General features: G+C 43.3%; 1 protein-coding gene across 1 annotated transcript in view; it reads right to left on the reverse strand.

Annotated features, from left to right (window-relative positions):
- Positions 1–11,138: 11,138 nt before the first annotated feature.
- Positions 11,139–24,716, reverse strand: part of LOC110538789 (neuronal pentraxin-2) — a 20,844-nt gene continuing 7,266 nt past the window's right edge. The window contains exons 2-5 of the mRNA XM_036941581.2: positions 23,042–23,285; positions 20,510–20,754; positions 14,269–14,448; positions 11,139–13,623 (exon numbers count right to left, since the gene is read on the reverse strand). Coding sequence (XP_036797476.1) covers positions 13,396–13,623; positions 14,269–14,448; positions 20,510–20,754; positions 23,042–23,285 — 897 coding nt within the window. The 3' untranslated portion in view covers positions 11,139–13,395. The remainder of the gene's footprint in view (positions 13,624–14,268; positions 14,449–20,509; positions 20,755–23,041; positions 23,286–24,716) is intronic.

The raw sequence follows: 24,716 nt of genomic DNA on the forward strand, positions 1-24,716 counted from the left end.
CGGGAGATGAGTAACACCACACAAGGGTCTGGAAACCTTTCTTCAGCTGGTGCTGAACAAACCAACCAACACTCCAGCTACATACTGTACTACCTTGAGACAAACAACTTCCAGAGTAAAGTACAGCCTACCAGTTATTCATTATGTACAATCTGTTAGCGTCAACTTCAAGTTGCCCTTGAGTCTCCTGGAGGAGCCTTGGCATCCTGACTGAGACAGACTTACCCCTCCACATCAATCATGGGCACAGTGTGCACCGTGAGGACATTGAAGATTGGATGATGGGCATCAACACAGCTGTTCCAATCTGTGCCTGTCCACACTTCCATTTGTACCTACTGTGCCATGTTTCAGACATCTGCCTCAATGTTTGCTTTCCATAAAGCCTGACTGAAATATATTCTAAAATGACAATTAAAAGGCACTCACTTGTTTTGACTTGCATTTCACTGTGTGAGAATGTGTTGTTTATAGTGTTCATTCGTGCATAGTAACTCCTTACTTCTACATCAGTGACAAGCACCTATAGTTCTTTCCACAGCTGTAGAGACAATGTATTTACCTAAACACACATGTATGACTGATGTACCCATATACGGTGCATTTGGAAAGTATTCAGACCCCTTGACTTTTTCCACATTTTGTTACGTTACAGTCTTATTCTAAAATTTATAAAAAATGTTCCCTCATTAATCTACACACAATACCCAGTGACAAAGCAATACCTAATATCCCATTTACGTAAGTATTCAGACCCTTTACTCATTACTTTGCACCTTTGGCAGCAATTACAGCCTCGAGTCTTCTTGGGTAAGACGCCATATGTTTGATCAGGTTCAGGGCTCTGGCTGGGCTACTCAAGGACATTCAGAGATTTGTCCCGAAGCCACTCCTGCGTTGTCTTGGCTGTGTGCTTAGGGTTATTGTCCTGTTGGAAGGTAAACCTTTGCCTCAGTCTGAGGTCCTGAGCGCTCTGGAGCAGGTTTTCATTAAGGATCTCTCTGTACTTTGCTCCGTTCATCTTTCCCTCAATCCTGACTAGTCTCCCAGTCCCTGTCGCTGACAAACATCCCCACAGCATGATGCTGCCACCAACATTTTTTTTTTATTTAACCTTCATTTAACTAGGCAAGTCAGTTAAGAACAAATTCATATTTACAATGACGGCCTACCAAAAGGCAAAAGACGGGGGCTGGGATAAAATATATATATATAAATATAGAATAAAACACACATCACGACAAGAACAACCCAGGGATGTGTGTGCTTTGGGGACCTTTAACAGAATGTTACTGGCAGAACGGATGTTGTATGTGGAGGATGAGGGCTGCAGTAGATATCTCAGTTAGGGGGAATGAGGCCTAAGAGGGTTTCATAAATAAGCATCAACCAGTGGGTCTTGCGACAGGTACACAGAGATGACCAGTTTACAGAAGAGTATAGAGTGAAGTGATGTGTCCTATAAGGAGCATTGGTGGCAAATTTGATGGCCGAATGGTAAAGAACATCTAGCCGCTTGAGAGCACCCTTACCTGCCGATCTATAAATTATGTCTCCGCAATCTAGCATGTTTAGGATGGTCATCGGAATCAGGGTTAGTTTGGCTGGGGTGAAGAGGAGCAATTACGATAGAGGAAACCAAGTCTAGATTTAACTTTAGCCTGAAGCTTTGAAATGTGCTGAGAGGAGGACAGTGTACCTTCTAGCCATACTCCCATGTACTTGAAGGAGGTGACAACCTCAAGCTCTAAACCCTCAAGAGGTAGCAGTCACACCTGTGGGGAGAGGGGAATTATTCTTACCAAACCACATGACCTTTGTTTTGGAGGTGTTCAGAACAAGGTCAAGGGTAGAGAAAGCTTGTTGGACACTAAGAAAAAAATGTTGTAGAGGATTTAACACAAAATCCCGGGGAGGAGCCAGCTGAGTATAGGACTGTTCATCTGCATATAAATGGATGAGAGAGCTTCCTGCTGCCTGAACTCTGTTGTTGATGTAAATTGAGAAGAGCGTTAGGATTGAGCCTTGGGGTACTCCCTTGGTGACAGGCAGTGGCTGATTTTCTGACTTTATACACTGCACTCTTTGAGAGAGGTAGTTAGCAAACCAGACCAAATAACATGCTTCACCATAGGGATGGTGCCAGCTTTCCTCCAGACATGATGCTTGGCATTCAGGCCAAATAGTTCAATTTTGGTTTCATCACACCAGAGAATCTTGTTTCTCATGGTCTGATAGTCATTTAGGTGCCTTTTGACAAACTCCAAGCAGGCTGTCATGTGTCTTTTACTGAGGAGTGGCTTCCGTCTGGCCACTCTACCATAAAGGCCTGATTGGTGGAGTGCTGCAGAGATGGTTGTCTTTCTGATAGAGCTCCAGAGTTCCTCTCCACAGAGGAACTCTGGAGCTGCATCATAGTGACCATTGGGTTCTTGGTCACCTCCCTGGTCTAGGCCCTTCTCCCACGATTGCTCAGTTTGGTCGGGTGGCCAGCTCTAGGAATAGTCTAGGTGGTTCCAAACTTCTTCCATTTAAGAATGACGGAGGCCACTGTGTTCTTGGGGACCTTCAATGCTGCAGCCATTTTTGGTATCCTTACCCAGTGCTGTGCCTCGACAAAAATCCTCTCAGAGCTCTACAGACAATTCATTCGACCTCATGGCTTGATTTTTGCTCTGACATGCAATGTGAACTGTGGAACCTTATATAGACAGGTGTGTGCCTTTCCAAATCATGTCCAATCAACTGAATTTACCACAGGTGGATTCCAATCAAGTTGTAGAAACATCTCAAGGATGATCAATGGAAACAGGATGCACCTGAGCTCAATTTCAAGTCTCATGGCAAAGGGTCTGAATACTCATGTAAATGAGGTATTTTTGTTTTCGCTTTGTATTGTGTGTATATTGATGAGGTAAAAAACAAAACAAAATGTGTTTAAAGTCAAGTGGTCTGAATACTTTCCGAATGCACTATATGTGCCAAAACACCTACAGCACACACACGCACACGCACACACACACACACCCTACATCCACCACCTCCACATAACATCCACTATTTGAACAATCACCAATGCCACACATTACCAGGCAAAGCACATGCATGGAAGCCAAGCTGTTCCACACACCCACATGGGACCTCTCTCTCAACCAGAGCCCATAGGAGGAACATATAGGACTGTGAGAGTGGATTGACCTTGTGCAGCTGGAAGTTGATCTTGGGTAAATCACAGTACCTGTGTGTCTCTGGCTCTCTGCCATCCATCCGCGCACTACCGTGCATTAAAACAATCTCATCTCACCTTGATGAAAACGCAGGTTGACATTTAGTGGGATGGAAGCATGTCCTGGAGACAGAGCTGACTGAGCAGTTTCTGTTAGATGGACCAGCCGCAAAGTTAAAATTGGCTATGTCGTAAATAATTATTTAAACTAAAATTAGCTTTTTGTTCTAAATTTAAGGTTAGTAACAGGCATTAGAGTTAGCATTGCCTGCTAACCCTAATGAGCTGCCTCTAGTACATGAGTCATCTCAATAAATGCCAACCTGCGATGAAAACCTGCAGTGATGTCACGTCACAAGGATCAAATGCTCTGTATTTTATCATATATTATTCCCAGGTATCACCAATGATATCATACATGGTTTTTATGTATATGGTTATAATAGTAGTTGAGGCCTTTCTTTCCAACCAGAAATGACGTGGTCATCATGAGTAATTATTTTTCTGACCCAAACTAACCACTCCTACAGAATCAAAGAAAACCTTATATTTTACAGTATATACAGTACCAGTCAAAAGTTTAGACACATCTACTCATTCCAGGGATTTTCTTTATTTTTACTATTTTCTACATTGTGGTTGAGAGAATGCCAAGAGTGTGCAAAGCTGTCATCAAGGCAAAGGGTGGTGTCACGACTTCCACCAAAGGTGACTCCTCTCCCTGTCCGGGCGGTGCTCGGCGGTCGTCGTCGCAGGCCTACTAGCTGCCACCAATCCATTTTTCCTTTTCGTTTGTGTCTGTCTGTATTGTTCCTATTAGTTGATTTCGGGGGGGTTATTTACCTCCACTGCCTGCTAGTCTGTGTGTGGGATTGTTTGCTGTGGTATCTTTATTAGGGTGCATGTCTGCACCACAGGGTTTTCTTCTACACGGCAGTTTGTACATGTCTGCACCACAGGGTTTTCTTCTACACGGCAGTTTGTACATGTCTGCACCACAGGGTTTTCTTCTACACGGCAGTTTGTACATGTCTGCACCACAGGGTTTTCTTCTACACGGCAGTTTGTACATGTCTGCACCACAGGGTTTTCTTCTACACGGCAGTTTGTACATGTCTGCACCACAGGGTTTTCTTCTACACGGCAGTTTGTACATGTCTGCACCACAGGGTTTTCTTCTACACGGCAGTTTGTACATGTCTGCACCACAGGGTTTTCTTCTACACAGCAGTTTGTACATGTCTGCACCACAGGGTTTTCTTCTACACGGCAGTTTGTACATGTCTGCACCACAGGGTTTTCTTCTACACGGCAGTTTGTACATGTCTGCACCACAGGGTTTTCTTCTACACGGCAGTTTGTACATGTCTGCACCACGGGGTTTTCTTCTACATGGCAGTTTGTACATGTCTGTACCACAGGGTTTTCTTCTACACGGCAGTTTGTACATGTCTGCACCACAGGGTTTTCTTCTACACGGCAGTTTGTACATGTCTGCACCACAGGGTTTTCTTCTACACGGCAGTTTGTACCGGTTGGTATGTGTTTAGGAGTAGAGGTTTCTCCTCCGTGTGTATCATTTATTTTCCTGTGGGTGGCGACCTCGTTTGGGCGTATTCTCCCCCATGTTGTTGCTGGGTTTGGACTTCTTAAATAAACGATTGTGCCACTGGGACTTCCTTGTTCTCCTGCTCCTGATTCCTGCACCTCCCTCCTTTAAGTAGGCTCTTAGCAGGTGGCTACTTTGAAAAATCTCAAATATAAAATATATTTAGATTTGTTTAACACTTTTTTGGTTACTATATGATTCCATATGTGTAATTTCATAGTTTTGATGTCATCATTATTATTCTACATTGTAGAAAATAGTACAAATAAAGAAAAACCCTTAATTGTATATATTATAGAATCTCTATGACCATGTCTATCCATCACCCACCCCTTCTATAAGCTTCATCCTGGTCTTTTGCTCGGGGGAAAACTCTAATTTACGGCTTGATACTGAGTGAGATGGGTCCAGGGCTCTGACCGACTAGGGAGCTCAGGAAATTCACATTCATAAACAGTTGAGCAGGCTCTATAAATAAACACTTAAATGGCTTCACGGTCGGGGGCAGATCTGTTTCCTGATGAAAGTCAGATGATCTGTAAATGTCACAGCAGAGAGAGGGCTTAACCGTCCTACGGCAAGTGTGTGTGTGTGTGTGTGTGTGTGTGTGTATAGAAGGTGTATCCCAAGTTGACCCCAGGGCAGTGTATTGGTAATCTCCTCCAGGCTCTGGGCAATAAGCACGGTGGGTGTGTGAGTAAAATGGGTGTACAGAACAGTCCAGTATTTAGTGATATAGATCCAGTGATCTAGTTAATGCCCTTATCCGTAGCCTACCAGGCAGATGTAGTATCCTCAGCCTCCCAGGGGGATGTAGCATCCTCAGCCTTCCAGGGGGATGTAGCATCCTCAGCCTCCCAGGGGGATGCAGTATCCTCATCCTCCCAAGGGGATGTAGTATCCTCAGCCTTCCAGGGGGATGTAGCATCCTCGGCCTCCCATTGGATGCAGTATCCTCATCCTCCCAGGGGGATGTAGTATCCTCAGCCTTCCAGGGGGATATGGTATCCTCAGCCTTCCAGGGGGATGTAGTACCCACAGCCTCCCAGGGGGATGTAGTATCCTCATCCTCCCAGGGGGATGTAGTATCCTAATCCTCCCAGGAGGATGTAGTATCCTCATCCTCCCAGGGGGATGTAGTATCCTCAGCCTCCCAGGGGGATGTAGTATCTTCGGCCCAACAGGCAGATGTAGTGTCCTCGGCCTACTAGGCAGATGTGGGATCCTCAGCCTACTAGGCAGATGTAGTCTCCTCGGGCTCCAAGGCAGATGTACTGTAAATCCAATAGTTTCCACAGAGAGCTAGAGGATCACACTACGCTTCTCCATCACTAATGTACTGTATTAAACTGTCATGATGTTGGCCTGGGGGTAGGTTTATGACAGTCATAAAAACATCTTCCCCCCCTTTTTCCTCTCTCTACCCTACTGATGTGAAATTTGAAAACCCCTTGGTTAACATAGAGATTCTGGGAACATCAGAAGGTGGGGGGAAATGAACTATATTCTGGTAATCCGACAAATTGAACATATGCGGTGGCATTTAATGAATATGATGTCAGTTAGGTTGTCATCTGAGACATTCTCCTCAATGATAGGATGACATAAACTCTACAGTGGAAAGTCTACACATCAGAGTTATCGGATTCACATGGAATTGTTGTTCAATTTAAATGTGTGAATATAAAATTATTGGTGAAGAGATGAAATGTAATTGAGAGATTTGGGTTTTCATAAGGTTAGGACTCTGCTCAATCAGTGGCACGCTCCTGTGAAGAGACATGGGTTATAAAACTTTTCAGACACACCCTTCTCACTCCACTATATAAAGCCTTGACGAAAATGTAACCTCCTGTTCCAAGTACGTGAGGTCTGCAGCCTCTGCGTTAAAAGGACTAACATGTAAACTACAGAACTAAGCCAACCTCAGCGTGAACTTTGGTTGCGAATGGTATGAACTTTGAACTCTTATTCACTACAGAAGTGATACCTCCTAGCCGTTGAGTTAGCAACAGCAGCTGCAAACGCGGGCTAGGAAAGAACAGACAGAGTATCCCATCTACCACACAACAACGTTACTACAACATGTGCAATTGACCACCAGAGACATTCTTCAAAGGACTCGGTTTGGCAACACGGCCTTCCATCTACCATCAACCTACCGAAGCGCAGCTCAGAGTAAATATTTATTGCAATTTCCTTTTCCAAATGGGCGGTAATTTACAATGCATAAGATACTGTATTTACGATAGCACAGCTTCTCTCTTTGTCCCTCAGTCTTCCCGCTCTTTCACTCAAACCCAGCCCCTTTTCCTTTGTGTAACCAGCTGTCATATCTTTTCCGCCCTCTAGGGACATTTTCCTTTATGACGTAATTTGTATTCAAGGTATGATTCATTCTTTGTATATGTAATTCTGTGTGATTAGTTAGGTGTTTAGTAAATAAATAATAAAACACAATTTTGTATTGCTGACTCAACTTGTTAGCCAGGGTTCGTGAAGATAACCAAGAATTTACAACTTTCAGATGAGACTGAATTAAGGTGACGATTAATATTGACTGCTATTGATGTAAAATATTACTAGGTCTTTAAGAGTTTATTCGGAAGATAACAGCTCTATAAATATTATTTTGTGGTGCCCCGACTCTCTAGTTAATTACAATTACATGATTAGCTCAATCAGGTAATATTAATTACGGAGAAAGGATTTTATAGAATAGCATGTCATATCACTTAATCCGGCATAGCCAAAGACACGACACTGTATAGTCTTATATCTCCAGATGAACATTTGTTGACTTTGAGTTGATTGCCTCAGTGCGGTGACCCTTGGCTGTTACATTACATTACATCATAATGCAACAAAACATGTATTGATATTTGTTGCAACGGCAGCGTAAAAAAATAAATGTCACAAATTTGAGTATTGCCTATAATATTGGTTGCGTGGTTGTGGTCAGACAACACAGGGACGTTTTTGAGAGGTGCTATCTAAGATAAGATCGCACTTTATTTATCTCCCAAAGGGGACATTTGTTTCCCCCAGCAAATACATAAACATATAAATACAAACTAGATACACTACAAAAGACACACAGACACTAAAATATGTTATCAAGATGTTACAGAAATATGTAAATGACATGTGAATTAGATTTGTGTGCACTTCATGTCTGTCTTTGTTCCAGGTAATTATGATCAAAGTGGTGCAGTATCAAAATCCAATCAAATATCAAGAAATTCTATTTCCGATAACATATGGACCAATGGTTAGTGATTAAAATGTCAGCGTTTTGAAATGGCTGAAATACAAATACAACCTTCCAATGAGGCCACAACATGTTCATTGTTGGGCTGTGTCTGTATTGTTGGCTTGGGCTACAGCTGACACATTTATGAAGTGTTGATGAATGTGCATTACCTCTAAACTTATCAGTAAGTAAGTGTCCAACATGTTCTCATTATAAATGTTCAAAATGATGACATTTAACTGTTGTAGTTACTTATATGTCACCCAAGCTGACATGCTATTTATACAGTATGTCACTGTTACAATGTGTTATTAGTGGGGAAAAAATCTAAATTGAGACATCTACACAAGTTAAACCGTTCATTACCCGCCATTACACAGTACTATCTTTTGAATTACAATGTTGAGGCACATTCATGTGTTTTAAAGAGTAACGTTGATGTATTTCTGGTTTCATGCCTTCTGCTTCCCTTTTTTCTTTTGAACACAAACTAACAAAATATGAACAGCTCAGATAAAAGAGAAGGAGGGGCTTAGAAAATAGGCTCATTAAAAAACAAAATGGCAGCCAGATGGAGAGAAGACCAGGGCCAAAATCTGAAGAGTTCTTTATGAATCCTCATTTCATGAGAGCTTTTGAGGCCAAAGAGGGTGTGTTGTTCTGCCTAATAGTCGGAGAGATCCAAGTACCCTAAAAAACGGCAGCAGGCAGCACACACCCAAACCCAGCTGTATAGTCAGATCCTGCTGCTGTTCAATGCCTTTATCCTGCAGACTAATAATCACCAGGGCCAAAGGAGCTTCTCTGTGGTCTGAAATGAAGTTTTATCTCCCGGTCACGAAGCACAGCGCTGGGTCTCGTCTAGTCCGCGTCTCTTCGTCTCCTGAGAGGACCGTCTGAGAGCTCTTTAATTCTTTAATTGAGCCCTTTAATTCTCCATTCTTCACTTAGCAGTGATGGGATGCGTTACCACCAATGATCAAATATGCCCGACACCGGTTGGCTTTAATTACAGGGTTTAGACTTGGATGCACCCAGCTTCACACACTCCAACACAACCTTGGGCTACGTTGAAAATGCATAGCGCGAACAGCCAACATCATGGGTGTGTGTGTGACTCTGTGTCTGTGTGAGTGTGTGTTGTATGTGAGTGTGTAGGAGCAGAATACAAAGCTTTAATAAACTATCTACCAAATAATTGTGAGCCTCGGGTGCCGATGTCAACCGCAGAGCAATATACGTAGCCTACGCTCTATCCATTGTGCTGGGAAGTGGAGTGGGGCAACTGGCCTACTGGGTAATAACATTGAGTTAAACCCTTTCAAGTGATGCACTTTTAGCCTGAAGTAGGTGTCATTGCATCTGCATCTACGCTAGCACTAATTTAATTAGATTACTTGCAATTCCTTCCTTTAATACTGTACTATCGTGACTTGTGCTGAAACTCCCTAAGTCTATTCCTATGTGGGAAAGAGTCAGTAGCTGATGCATAGTGTTTAAATGCAATAATAGCAGTAGCACCTCCCCACTCTCTCAAAGATCCAGATGAATCATTTCACTGTTGGGTACAAAGATGTATATATCTCCCTCTACACTTGTGAGATGTATTAGCTACATGCCAATCTGAATTACATTTGTGTAGGTTTGTGTAGGTAGTGCTGTCGTTTGTCACAGAATGTCACAAAACCCAGTTTTAAACACACCAGTAGAGTATGCCTCTAGCAACAGTTGGGAAAGAAGGAATAAACCTGGAAAGAATCTTTTGAGATGGAAAATTAGCTCTTTTGCCACTGGCCGGCCAGTCATATAGTAGACAGGTAATATGTCACCGTATATGACATATTGCTACCTACAATAGTAAAACGTCATTATTTTGACACATTCTTATGAGACCATATTGGAAATCTAAGTTTAGAGTAGAATTATCCACCTTAATTCTGAAGCAGTGTGCTCTCCCTCCATCTCCCCAGCCTTTGTCAAAAGCTACAGTTTACTGAACGACTATTTCCATCCTCTTGTTTACAGTCAGTAATTGGGCTTGATTTACAATGCATTCACAATGTGACCCCCTGGGGTGCCACGGCAACACATGAATTAAGCAATAGTGCCAACCGTGACAGCTCAAGCAGAGAACACGGAGAGAGGAGAGCTCTCGAACGCAACACAACGTGCCCTACATTACCGCTGCAGCTTCCCATAATCCACTGAGGCCGATTTTTCATTTCCACCTGGAAGGCTGCCAGCCAGAGGATTTCTCCGCTGTTGATAACATTCCAGGGATGGATGGACGGATGGATGGAGAGAGAGAGAGAGAGAGAGAGAGAGAGGGGGGGGGGGGGATAGAGAGAGAGAGAGAGAGAGAGAACATCCATTCATATCCTCTGGGTTCAGAATCATTGCACACAACATGACACCTCTCCTGACTTTGTGTGTCTGTAGTCGACAAGCGTGACAAATAAGACCGGTGTTACAAAATATACAATCGCATTCTGGCAGTTTACAAGCCTTATGAAAGAGAGACGGCAGGGTAGCCTAGTGTTTAGAGCGTTGGACTAGCGTTGGACTAGTAACCGAAAGGTTGCAAGTTCAAACCCCCGAGCTGACAAGGTACAAATCTGTCGTTCTGCACCTGAACAGGCAGTTAACCCACTGTTCCTAGGATGTCATTGAAAATAAGAATTTGTTCTTAACTGACTTGCCTAGTTAAATAAAATGAAATATGTGTTTGGTTATGATTAATCTGTATTGATAGAAGGCAGTTTGAGTAGCCACTGACCCTAAGTAATCTTAACAGGACAGAGGTATTCACAAGGGACTATATATATTCCTACTACAGTGAAATAGCCGACACGTGAGTATTTAGTATGGTTTGATTACAAGGAGGGTTTTTAAATATGTTGCATTATCTTTAATGTCTTTCAATAGTATAAGGGAGATCCATTCTCCCCTTTCTCCCTGCACCAGCCTCCACTGCACTCCGCAGCTGACCCATGATTCTATTCAACACTTGAACTATTTCTGATGTCACGATTTTCAGGCAATTGTTCGGATTTGGATTTTGAATATTTTATTAGGTGCAAGAGGACATCCAACCACACTGCATGGAGACACAGAACATAAAGGATAGATGAAGATGAGGTTAAAACAACAGTTGAATCCTTTCTGTTTCTCATTTCTCTTTTCACAATTCCAAGGTTGCACTGTAGGAAAAAAATACAAATGATATTTGCTGAACTGAAAGATAGACGTTGTAAAAAAAAAAAAAGTTAGTGCAATGATGTCCGAGGTGAAAAACAGTGTTGTTTTCAGTAACTTCTCTGTGGTTGTAACATCCCAAACGGACGTGGCTGTTTCCCCATAAAGGATTACAGCTTCATGGTTTGAATCATCCGCAAACAAAAAGCACATTTCACTGCTGAAGAAAAGGCCATTGAACATTTTAAAAGAAAGTCCTTCTTCCACTAACACTCTGAATGAAATAGTGACTCAGTGCAGGGAACCACATTAACTCATGAGCAGAAATGATAATAAAATACAAGAAATTAAATCTTCTCTACAGAAATAAAAACCGACATTTATATAACACATAAAAGGACATTCATATGTAGAGTAACTTTTAAATGTTCTAAAATGATAGGTGTGTACCCCTTTAAAACATTACTGCATTATATCCTTCTCAAAGGCCATCAGAAATGTTCTGAATCCCACTGTTCTGTTTTTACGAACATATATCTTTCCAAGATGTCCCAAAGGAAGAGACCAACGTCCATTTGTTTCCTAACATCAGGTTAGTCCTCTGCATTCTCCATAACCAGATAAGGGTTGAATTGACAGGCATTGTGGTTTTGTGTTGCAGCAAAACAAGTGTGAACAGTGTTGAAGAAGCAAACTGGACACACATGTATCTACTGCACCATATTTCAAATCACTGTCCTTTAAATGGACTGGAATGAAGCACAACATTCATTCAGAACGTGGTTCTTTTTCCTTATCTCTAAGGAAATTAAAGACATTTTCTACAAACGGAAACATAGCAAAGTGTTCCAGTGCTTTTTGTCTTGTTCCAACCAGAAACATTCAGATCTCTCCTCATCTTTAGTTTCACAGTCTTCATTTTCATAGCGTCTCTCTGGCTTATATAGGCATTTTTCTATATTATACAATGCAACGGGATAGTAAAATAGCTCACATTCATCTTCTCATTAATTTGACAAACATGATATTTACTATCACAGATTATGGATAAAATCCTTCCTTGAAGGTCATCCAGTCCCTGGCTTCCCATTCCAACCCACGCTCCCCCAGTGTGGCACACAGAGCGCTGAATTCCCGGCTTCCCGCCAGTCCTCGGCAGCTTTCCGACTTTGCTTTTAACCTGCCTGGGCCGGCCGCTGCACAAAGCTGCTTGGGATGGCAGCTGCTCAAGGGGAGGAGAGGTATTAGAATAGATTTACAAGAATGTGAATGTCCTCGTCACTAATCTCTAGGGCCTTTTACACAACGAGAGCGTGCACACACCCACACACACACAAACTGCTATTACAGTAAACACACCCACCTGTGCATGTACATATGCACACACATATACACACATACAGTACGCATGCATTAACTTTGGCACTCAATACTCCCAGTGACAAGTCAAAACACATGCACACGTTTAAAATGACTCCACATGAAGTCAATGGTCTATTCCACTGTTGCCTTAATATTCTATACTCATCAATACTCATCAATATCCCTCCCTGGAACATGGGGCTTCTTTTTACTGCAAAGGAACACAAGCTCACATAACGTACCGGAGAAGTTTGCCATGCAACTCAGAAATAGCTGTCCACACAACACAATAAAAGCTTCTATGGGTTATATATTAGCTCACATTCACTGAGTACAGTACAGTGCTCGATTATCAGTTTGAAATGCCTTAGAGAGGAGCTGTGTTCAAACATGACTCAGTCAAAAGGATCTCTAGCTAAAGGAGTAAAAGACAGAATACAGAGTATAGAGTCCTCAGTCTCAAGTGGGTTCTCTGTAAAAATCCTCTAGTTAGAATCCCGTTGGAATGGGCATGAACTTGTGAGCCATGTAGTAAAGCATGGAAAATCACAGCAAAACACATTGGGAAAACAAGAAGTTGACCCATTTACTAGATCTAGGTCTGTAAACAAAGGCAATACCCGTTGAGCCCTTTTTGCTCCTTGAGGGGTGTTTCTGAAGCAGCACAGAGAGCGCGGAACCAGAACCACCTCTCAAGCCTCCGGAACCTTCGGAACCCAGTGTCATAACAACGTTACACATCCAACTCCTTTACGGTTCGAACATACGGTCCTCGCAGATCTCCAACGCCGCCTTGGATGCTCCTCCCATGACTTCGACGTTGGTGTCGATCCAGGGAACAATGTTCCCGGGCATGTAGGAGGAGCAGTTGGCCATTCCCATGATGTCCACAGGACGGAGGACCCGGTCCCACATGTTGAACTGGCTCAGCTCGCCAACGAAGGCCTGGGTGGCGTCGAAACGACCCCCCACCATGTCCTGTAGAGGGAGAGGGACTGTGTTTAAAATCCCATCAGTATACAGAAACGTCATAGCCTGGGTGATTCATCGTTTCTGCCTTCAACAAGAATTCAAAGATATCAACAATTTTGCCAAAGCTGGAAGAGAAAGACAATTCAAATCAATTGTATAGTACACCTGATAGATGAGACAGATCTATTGCTCTGTTTCCTCTGTGCGTCTGTCATTTCCCTCTGCAATTGCAATTTTATCCATGAAAGACACACTACATGCACTGTAGCTTTCCACATAGACTAGCACCACACGTGTTGAACAAAGTAGTCCACCCAATGTGACCCAACAGCTACGTAGTGTTACATTAATGGGTTCCTATGGGAACTATCTTAATAGCGTCAGTGTTCTGTACTACATGGCTGTAGAGATAGTAAGGTGCTGTCATGGAGATATCTGTTGGAGTGTCACACTAACAATGCTCCCAAGGGTGCGCTGTCACTGGTTAAGGCAGGCAGAGAGGTGAGGTAATGGTAAAGGAGTGTTGATAGCGTGACAAGAGCCTTGCCTCCCCCTTCTCCCCTGTTCATCTCTCCCTCTCCAGGGGGAACACACACACCCTCCCACTCTCCCTCTCCAGTGGGAGTAGATCAGAGCCTGGCTGAGCCTCACCTGTTCCTGTCCCAGGATGATCACCCCTCCAGGTTTAATTGGATGCCAGGGGGCCAAGTTCTCCCCGGTGCCCAGCCTCTCCCCGTCCTGGTACGCCTCCCAGAAGCCGTCCCGCGTCGTCCAGGTGATGCATATGTGGTGCCAGCGGCCATCGCTCACCGACAGGGGCAATTGGGCCACCTGGGTAAGAAGGGTGAGATGGGCAGTACAGTGTTAGATGGGATTCACTTTTAATTGTAAGCCGCTCTGGATAAGAGTGTCTGCTAAGTGACTCAAATGTAAATGTAGAATACTTATAGGGCAAGGAGGGTAATTCATGTTAGAGGGGCAAGGAGGGTAATTCATGTTAGAGGGGCAAGGAGGGTAATTCATGTTATAGGGGCAAGGAGGGTAATTCATGTTATAGGGGCAAGGAGGGTAATTCATGTTATAGGGGCAAGGAGGGTAATTCATGTTATAGGGGCAAGGAGGGTAATTCATGTTATAGGGGCAAGGAGGGTAATTCATGTTAGAGGGGCAAGGAGGGTAATTCATGTTATAGGGGCAAGGAGGGTAATTCATGTTATAGGGGCAAGGAGGGTAATTCATGTTATAGGGTCAAGGAGGGTAATTCATGTTAGAGGGGCAAGGAGGGTAATTCATGTTATAGGGGCAAGGAGGGTAATTAATGTTAGAGGGGCAAGGAGGGTAATTCATGTTATAGGGGCAAGGAGGGTAATTCATGTTAGAGGGGCAAGGAGGGTAATTCATGTTAGAGGGGCAAGGAGGGTAATTAATGTTAGAGAGGCAATACTAACTGGGGAAAGAGATACATGGCATGTAGTGTGTCTTTCATGGATAAAATTGCAATTGCAGAGGGAAATGACAGATGCACAGAGGAAACCAATAGCAGAGCAATAGATCTGTCTCATCTATCAGGCATACTATACAATTGATTTGAATTGTCTTTCTCTTCCAGCTTTGGCAAAAGGGGAAAGAGAATACCTGTGTTTATTCTGTTGAGCCTTTAGTCTTTGTGTGGTGAATCTTCATTTCCACTTAAGTCCAATTTTCACTTAGTCATGCATGGATGTCTATGGGAAACTTTAAAAAACATTCACTCAAGTGAAGGATAGGATTCCCCTTAAGAGCTTATTGTAGACTTTACTATCAGGGAGAATATCCCAGGGCAGATAGGGCAATAGAGCTCAAGTTGAACCGTACAATCTGCCGTAAGAGGCAAGAGAGCACAAGTACTATATATCACTGGGGCAGATGGCACAATGAAGCTTTGACTGAGACACACAACACAGGACCAAATGGAGCAAGACAACACCAGCACTTTACAAATAGCTTATAAACAGTAAAGTGACATAGGGACAATATTCTGTAGAAATCGCAGTCATATGGGATTGCACTTCGAAAACAAGAGCAGAAAGAAATAGCACAGGTTACGAAAGGTTACAACATCAGCGCTTTACCCAGACTTTACAATGACATCATGGTCCACAGAGGGTTCAGCATAGGGGAGAATGGCAGTGGAAGTCATTAGCTTTATATAGAGGTTCTATATGAGCCATATAGACCATAGAGACCATGAAATGCAGAGGCTACTGCCAACAATTTCCTGTCTGCTCTTAATCCCTCCCATGAGAAACTAGACGCTTGACCTCCAAAGGTGTTCCAGCATATCACATTTACACTAAAGTCAATCAGACAGAGCATTGATACTGTGGACCTAATTACTGCCCTCTAGTAATATCCCTGAGCCTTAGTCAACCTGAGGACGTTGGGTCTGATATCATACCCGGAGCCAGGAGTTTCTCCCTGACCGTGTGAGCTGGACACAAACACAGGAAGTGTTGTTTACATAGGGCCCGGCAGATTAAACAGTTGTAGAATGTCTTTTAGTCCACACCAATATCTCAATAAACATTCTCTAATCAGAGCTCTGACAAAGGCTGTGAGGCCCAAACATTTGCAAAAAATAAACAACAAGTGATGAGGGAGTTTATTTTCTATGAACAATTATTCAACATTTCCTAGAATGCACCTGCAAGCAATCCTTAAAGGTGTGAGGGCATATCACGTTTTAGATCTGACAGGTGCAGAAAGAAATTCAATAAAACCACCCCATTGACTAAACCCAAACCAACCACTACATCAAAAGATGTTTTAACTTCCCTCTTGTCCAATAGGCAGCCAACTGCTGCGAAAGTATTGATAAAAGAAGTTCACTGTGGATATATTGTGGCATTAGGAAAGCTTTAAAGGACTGGTTCAATACTGTTTTACCTAATCTGTATTTTGGATGTAAATAGAGGGGTCCAGACACTTTTTTTTGTGATTTTACTGATTTTACTCAGTGATTTTACTCTGTGATTTTACTCTGTGATTTTACTCTGTGATTTTACTCAGTGATTTTACTTGGTTTTAAGAAACATGCGACCCGCGGAATAGACTTTATCAATGCTCGTTCTGCAGAATGGGGGCTCCGGAATAGACTTTATCAATGCTCGTTCTGCAGAATGGGGGCTCCGGAATAGACTTTATCAATGCTCGTTCTGCAGAATGGGGGCTCCGGAATAGACTTTATCAATGCTCGTTCTGCAGAATGGGGGCTCCGGAATAGACTTTATCAATGCTCGTTCTGCAGAATGGGGGCTCCGGAATAGACTTTATCAATGCTCGTTCTGCAGAATGGGGGCTCCGGAATAGACTTTATCAATGCTCGTTCTGCAGAATGGGGGCTCCGGAAAAACAACGGCTCCAAAAATACCCAAGCAAGTCCTTTTAGGAACGACAAACCTCTCAGTATAGTGATGCAGGTCTTTAGATGTTATACACATTACATTATGCATTTCCAAACTTTATCCGCAAAGTTATATTCCATTTTATGCAACTCGAGCGGTTTCCAGCTGTGCTACACAGAGAAGTATGTTTCTCAAAGACAAGTGAAATAAAGCATCTGGATCCTTGTAAAGTCATGTCATTTACATCCAAAATAGAGATACTGTTCTATAATAGGGAACGAATCCTTTCACTCCTTACAAAATACAAAATAATGAGATGCAACAGGAATGTCAAATGGATTTGATCCAGGGAAGATATTCTCTCTATCTTTAATGAATCTCATTTTGGAGCACTAGAGCCTTTGCACCAGATGAATGGTGTACCATTGACAAAAGAACATGGTGTAACATTGTCACCATGCAGACCTGGGTCATGTTAGTTAGGTTTTAAAACATGTTGAAATGAAAATTAGTGTTATATTCATGGTTTCATCTTCTCTCACACATACACTCTCTGACCCTATCTTTCCTCCTCTCTCACACTCACTAACACTTTCATTGGTTCCTCTGTTCTCTGGTGCTGTATTGGTTCCTATATTATCTGGTGCTGTATTGGTTCCTCTATTCTCTGGTGCTGTGTTGGTTCCTCTATTCTCTGGTGCTGTATTGGTTCCTCTGTTCTCTGGTGCTGTATTGGTTCCTCTATTCTCTGGTGCTGTGTTGGTCCCTCTATTCTCTGGTGCTGTATTGGTTCCTCTATTCTCTGGTGCTGTATTGGTTCCTCTGTTCTCTGGTGCTGTATTGGTTCCTATATTCTCTGGTGCTGTATTGGGTCCTCTGTTCTCTGGTGCTGTATTGGTTCCTCTGTTCTCTGGTGCTGTATTGGGTCCTCTGTTCTCTGGTGCTGTATTGGTTCCTCTATTCTCTGGTGCTGTGTTGGTCCCTCTATTCTCTGGTGCTGTATTGGTTCCTCTATTATCTGGTGCTGTATTGGTTCCTCTATTCTCTGGTGCTGTATTGGTTACTCTATTCTCTGGTGCTGTATTGGGTCCTCTGTTCTCTGGTGCTGTATTGGTTCCTCTATTCTCTGGTGCTGTGTTGGTCCCTCTATTCTCTGGTGCTGTATTGGTTCCTCTATTCTCTGGTGCTGTATTGGTTCCTCTATTCTCTGGTGCTGTGTTGGTTCCTCTATTCTCTGGTGCTGTATTGGTTCCTCTATTCTCTGGTGCTGTATTGGTTACTCTATTCTCTGGTGCTGTATTGGGTCCTCTGTTCTCTGGTGCTGTATTGGGTCCTCTATTATCTGGTGCTGTATTGGTTCCTCTATTATCTGGTGCTGTATTGGTTCCTCTATTCTCTGGTGCTGTATTGGTTCCTCTATTCTCTGGTGCTGTGTTGGTCCCTCTATTCTCTGGTGCTGTATTGGTTCCTCTATTCTCTGGTGCTGTATTGGTTCCTCTATTCTCTGGTGCTGTATTGGTTCCTCTGTTCTCTGGTGCTGTATTGGTTCCTATATTCTCTGGTGCTGTATTGGGTCCTCTGTTCTCTGGTGCTGTATTGGTTCCTCTGTTCTCTGGTGCTGTATTGGGTCCTCTATTCTCTGGTGCTGTATTGGTTCCTCTGTTCTCTGGTGCTGTATTGGTTCCTATATTCTCTGGTGCTGTATTGGGTCCTCTGTTCTCTGGTGCTGTATTGGTTCCTCTATTCTCTGGTGCTGTTTTGGTCCCTCTATTCTCTGGTGCTGTATTGGTTCCTCTATTCTCTGGTGCTGTATTGGTTCTTCTGTTCTCTGGTGCTGTATTGGTTCCTCTATTCTCTGGTGCTGTATTGGGTCCTCTATTATCTGGTGCTGTATTGGTTCCTCTATTCTCTGGTGCTGTATTGGTTACTCTATTCTCTGGTGCTGTATTGGGTCCTCTGTTCTCTGGTGCTGTATTGGGTCCTCTATTATCTGGTGCTGTATTGGTTCCTCTATTCTCTGGTGCTGTATTGGTTCCTCTATTCTCTGGTGCTGTATTGGGTCCTCTGTTCTCTGGTGCTGCATTGGTTCCTCTATTCTCTGGTGCTGTATTGGGTCCTCTGTTCTCTGGTGTTGTATTGGGTCCTCTATTATCTGGTGCTGTATTGGGTTCTCTGTTCTCTGGTGCTGTATTGGGTCCTCTATTCTCTGGTGCTGTATTGGTCCCTCTATTCTCTGGTGCTGTGTTGGTCCCTCTATTCTCTGGTGCTGTGTTGGTCCCTCTATTCTCTGGTGCTGTATTGGGTCCTCTGTTCTCTGGTGCTGTATTGGGTCCTCTATTCTCTGGTGCTGTATTGGTTCCTATATTCTCTGGTGCTGTGTTGGTCCCTCTATTCTCTGGTGCTGTATTGGTTCCTCTATTCTCTGGTGCTGTATTGGTTACTCTATTCTCTGGTGCTGTATTGGGTCCTCTGTTCTCTGGTGCTGTATTGGTTCCTCTATTCTCTGGTGCTGTATTGGTTCCTCTATTCTCTGGTGCTGTATTGGTTCCTCTGTTCTCTGGTGCTGTATTGGTTACTCTATTCTCTGGTGCTGTATTGGTTCCTCTGTTCTCTGGTGCTGTATTGGTTCCTCTATTCTCTGGTGCTGTTTTGGTTCCTCTATTCTCTGGTGCCTATCTTCCTGTATACTCTGCTCCTGCTCCCCCCTCCCCCATCTCTCCCTCCCTTCTCTCTCTCTCTCTCTCTCTCTCTCTCTCTCTCTCTCTCTCTTCCTTTCTAGTGTTTGTCTGACATACACACATGTATAATGCATGGTGAAACCAGAACTGTGGGGAAAACTGGCTCTGCCAATAAACCAGATGCCCAACACAAACCCAAATCCAACCCCACAACCGAAAAAAACCCACCCTACTTCACTTCAGCCAAACTCTATTCCCTCTGAGCCCCTAGGTTCAGTTATCCAGCAGTAACGCACAGAAAAAATAACTATCAGTGTTGTTTATTCAAACACCACGATTGCCATGGTTGTATTCCTTTGAAGACAGAAACCGATGAAATATTAATTGAAGCTTCTTTTTGAGCACATTGGAAATGGTCTTCCTTCAAAAAGCATTGCTTAACAAGGGGGGAAAGTGTCTGATTCTCAGTATTAAATGTAAATATTGAAGCGACCTTAAGCCAACCTAGGACCCTCGACAAGAGGTGTGGGCCTCTTGGTGTAACGGCCATGGTGTTGTGTCGATAGTCGCTGGACCCAGGTTCAAGAACCTGTTGGATCTACCCCTGAAAACAGACTGGAAGGACTACAACATGACTCCATTTCAGTTCCTTTTCTGTGCTGGCTTGATCGTTCTGTGTCTATTCAATCGTCACGGTTTGTTTTTGTAATAGAAAATGCACAATGATTGATGCTCAACTGTAACCAAGTTCTTTAGAGTAAATGAGTCTTTCGTCGCCATAGCCCAGGAGTTGTTTTTGTCATGGACAATCAATAAAAGACATGGACTTACTTTGTCGTTGACCAACAGCTCTATGGGGTTGTTGCCCCACTCGATGAGCACGATCTCATTGGCCTGTCCTGGCACCCCGTAGGAGAAGGGGGTTCCTATACCAGGGCTGGCGCTGGACTTCAGCCACATGCACACTGTGAAGGCATACATCTCAGGGAGACTCTTCTTGATGCGTCCGTATAGGTAATTGGTGCGCAGGGGGAGAGACACCTTGAAATCCTCTGGGGACTTAAATGCGTTGTTACCTGAAGACAAACAGAGATGTGAAAATGATTAGATAATGATTAGATAGAGGTAGTATCCATCACTTTCATCGGTCATGACCTGCACTGTTCACATACAATACCGTGTCTGAGTCTGCCCATATAGGGGGCTCTTATTGAACCGGCTGTAAGGGTTCGATGTTGGACTGTCGTAAATTGGCTGTAAGGGTTCGATGTTGGTGATGGTGATGGTGATGATGACAGCGGTGGTCGGTGCCGTTTAAGATGAGGGAGGACAATTCTTTTTTTTAATTGGACTTATTTATGTTACAGCATATTAGATGGCTGTCATTCATATTCCATTCACCCAGTTCAATGTAACATCCATAGATTTAAGCTTCTAAATTATGCTCAAATTTTCCCTGTACTACACACAGCCATCATGACGTTGCTACAACCTAGCCTATGAATTAAAGTTTACAACATACAGTAAGTAGGTGCACACAGGTCGAGAGAAAGATTTGAGGTGACAGACAGTGACACATGGACAGACAGTGACACATTCAATACAGCCTTGCACAATCTTGCCTGTATCTAGCTGATCTAGGGTGTAATCATTAGTCCAACAGTTGCAAACGAGAGTTTCTATTGGACAAATTCAGGTATGTTTACCTCCGTTTTGTTCCGTTTGCTTTATTCGGCGGAATGTTAACTTTCATAGCCATATACAAACATCTTGTTGCATTCCTTCTCACATCTACGTGCTCTCCTCCTCTCACCTTTTCCCTTCGCTTGTGGACTTCAATGCACAACACATCATCTGTCTGTGATCAAGCGGAAAAAATATTTCCAAGCCAAACATTCAAATCATAACCACTGCACACAGCCTACTTCGTTGTCACCATATTAGCTAATGTAACGTCAGAGTCAATATAGCTAATGTAAATAACGCATTAGTAAACCTGCTACAGTCATGCAGTACAGTGGACAGTTAGTAAGCAGGTTAGCAGTTACACTAGTGTACCAGGGTCGCAAAAAAATTGTAAAACAGTTCCAGTGTTGGATAGTCATATCCAGCTAGCTAATACTGTAGCATCCCTCTGAGTCGGGTGTTTGAGTAGGCTAAACTAGCTAGCTGCATTTGCAAGTATAAAAAAATGATGAAATATAGCTCTCTCTTTCTCTCTCTCTGTCTCTCTCGCTCCTCCTTCATTTTTTAAGAAATGAATTAGCCTAGGTAAAAAAAATGTGTCACCCATATGTAAAATGTATACACGCATGACCGTAAGTCGCTTTGGACAAAAGCAGCTGCTAAATGGTATACATTACGATGAGGATTGAACATGAATACACATGTGGATGGGCACTGGTTAGTGGAAGTATAGCAGCCTGTATTGTTTTCAGTCTTAATTGAAACATTGAGGAGGTGTCAGTAAGACAGCATATTGTATACACATCTGTTACAATGAGAGTGAGAGAGAATCAGAGACAGTCTGTCTTTTTGGAAGCAGTGAGAAGAGAGTGAGAGCCAAAGAGAGAGAAACACAGAGAAGAATGCAAGAAAATAATGAATTAGAGGGAGAGAGGGGCAGAATCAAAATGAGAAGACTCGGGTGCATGGAGAGAGCCTGATCAATGACAGACATCAGATGGTTAGACGGTCTCTGCCTCCCCACCCAAATCTCAGCATAAGTCTCTCTGCTATAGTAACAGCTATTGGGGATCCCGAATAAATGAAATAATGTATGTGTGTTGTAGTATCCAAAATAAGGAAGAAGAGGCAGTCACAGTCAGAATGTGAGTGGTTGGGTCTGTAGTCAAAGGAGGATCGACAGGGATGATGAGGTTCCTGAATTTCTCTCCAGCTATTTTCTGATCTCCAACAGAGAGAGAAAATAAGCAAGGAGAGGCAGAGAGAGAGAGAGAGAGAGAGAGAGAGAGATAATGGATGTGAGAATCAAAGAAAGAGAAACAGCAAGAGAAGGCCACAGAGAGAGGATGCAGGGGGAGGTGAGTTTTTGGGGACCTGCAAAAATAGAGGGAGAAAGGGAGTGAGGGTGGGAACGAGGGGAGTGAGGGGGAACAAACCCCCTACTCTCCAGCTCTGTGATCCCCTCTAGCCTGGGTAAATAAAGCTGTAGAGTGAGAAAGAGTAAAAGAGCCAGATAGAATGAGGAAAAACAGAGGGTGAGAATGACAACTACAGCTTCCTTTACTTCTCTCCAGCTCTGTGATCCTCTGGCCTGAGTAAATAAAGATGGAGACTGAGAAAGAGTGAGGATGAGAAATAGTAAGATTGAGGGAGGGTCAGTGAGAACATATCCCTTACTTCTCTCCAGCTCTGTGATCCTCTCCAGCAGTGAGGTGAGGGTGCTCTCGGTACGCTGACGGTGGGCAGCCGTCTCGTTGTACAGCTGGCTCTTCTCTTCCTCCAGCTCGGCCACCTTCCTCAGAAGCTGGCCCTCTAGGGCCCCCAAACGGTGCTTCAGCAGCTCGCGCAGCTCCGCCGGTAGGGGCCCCACTGCATTCCCACCCGCACCTGCTGCTGACGTGTTGGCACGCAACTGCTGCTGCTGTGGTGGAGGGAGGAGAGAGAGAGTTAATCCCCTATCCGGACGTTCTGTCATTCAGTCACAGGTTGTGTTCTGCTGTGTTCAGAGTGGAGGTAGGATCAAGGAACAGGGACAATATATATGTTGGGGAGGTCCTTTCAGGGACCCGTTGGAGTAATAATTAAGTGCATCACCCCAAACACAAAAACAAACACACACAAGCACACTTTTGAAAATGATTCATTTGAATTAGTCCTGCTTATTTATGAGGGGTCTAACCCCAGAAGATGAAATTTGCCTTGTGCATAAGATTTTGAGAGTTAAAAACGAATATGATGGAATAATCTAAATCACATATTTTTTTTGTCATGTATTAAGCATATATGTGGAGAGAGAGAGGAAGAGAGAGAAAAATATATATACAGTTGAAGTCATAAGTTTACATACACTTAGGTTGGAGTCATTAAAACTCGATTTTCAACCACTCCACAAACTTCTTGTTCACAAACTATAGTTTTGGCAAGTCAGTTAGGACATCTACTTTGTGCATGACACAAGTCATTTTTCCAACAATTGTTGACAGACAGATTATTTCACTTATAATTCACTGTATCACAATTCCAGTGGGTCAGAAGTTTACATACACTAAGTTGACTGTGCCTTTAATCAGCTTGGAACATTCCAGAAAATGATGTCATGGCTTTAGAAGCTTCCGATAGGCTAATTGACATAATTTGAGTCAATTGGAGGTTTACCTGAGGATGTATTTCAAGGCCTACCTTCAAACTCAGTGCCTCTTTGCTTGACATCATGGGAAAATCAAAAGAAATCAGCCAAGACCTCAGAAAAAACATAGTAGACCTCCACAAGTCTGGTTCATCCTTGGGAGCAATTTCCAAATGCCTGAAGCTACCACGTTCATCTGTACAAACAATAGTATGCAAGTATAAACGCAACACGCAGCCGTCATACCACTCAGGAAGGAGACGCGTTCTGTCTCCTAGAGATGAACGTACTTTGGTGCGGAAAGTGCAAATCAATCACAGAACAACAGCAAAGGACCATGTGAAGATGCTGGAGGAAACAGGTACAAAAGTATCTTTATCCACAGTAAAACGAGTCCTATAAAGGCCGCTCAGCAAGGAAGAAGCCACTGCTCTGAAACCGCCACAAAAAAAGCCAGACTACGGTTTGCAACTGCACATGTGGACAAAGATCGTACTTGTTGGAGAAATGTTCTCTGGTCTGATGAAACAAAAATAGAACTGTTTGGCCATAATGACCATTGTTATATTTGGAGGAAAAAGGGGGAGGCTTGCAAGGCGAAGAACACCATCCCAACCGTGAAGCACAGGGGTGGCAGCATCATGTTGTGGGGGTGCTTTTCTGCAGGAGGGACTGGTGCACTTCACAAAATAGATGGCATCATGAGGAAAGAAAATTATGTGGATA

Source organism: Oncorhynchus mykiss, chromosome 13 (genome assembly GCF_057628025.1).
Source record: "Oncorhynchus mykiss isolate SJ-2025 chromosome 13, ASM5762802v1, whole genome shotgun sequence".
Lineage (NCBI taxonomy): Eukaryota > Metazoa > Chordata > Actinopteri > Salmoniformes > Salmonidae > Oncorhynchus > Oncorhynchus mykiss.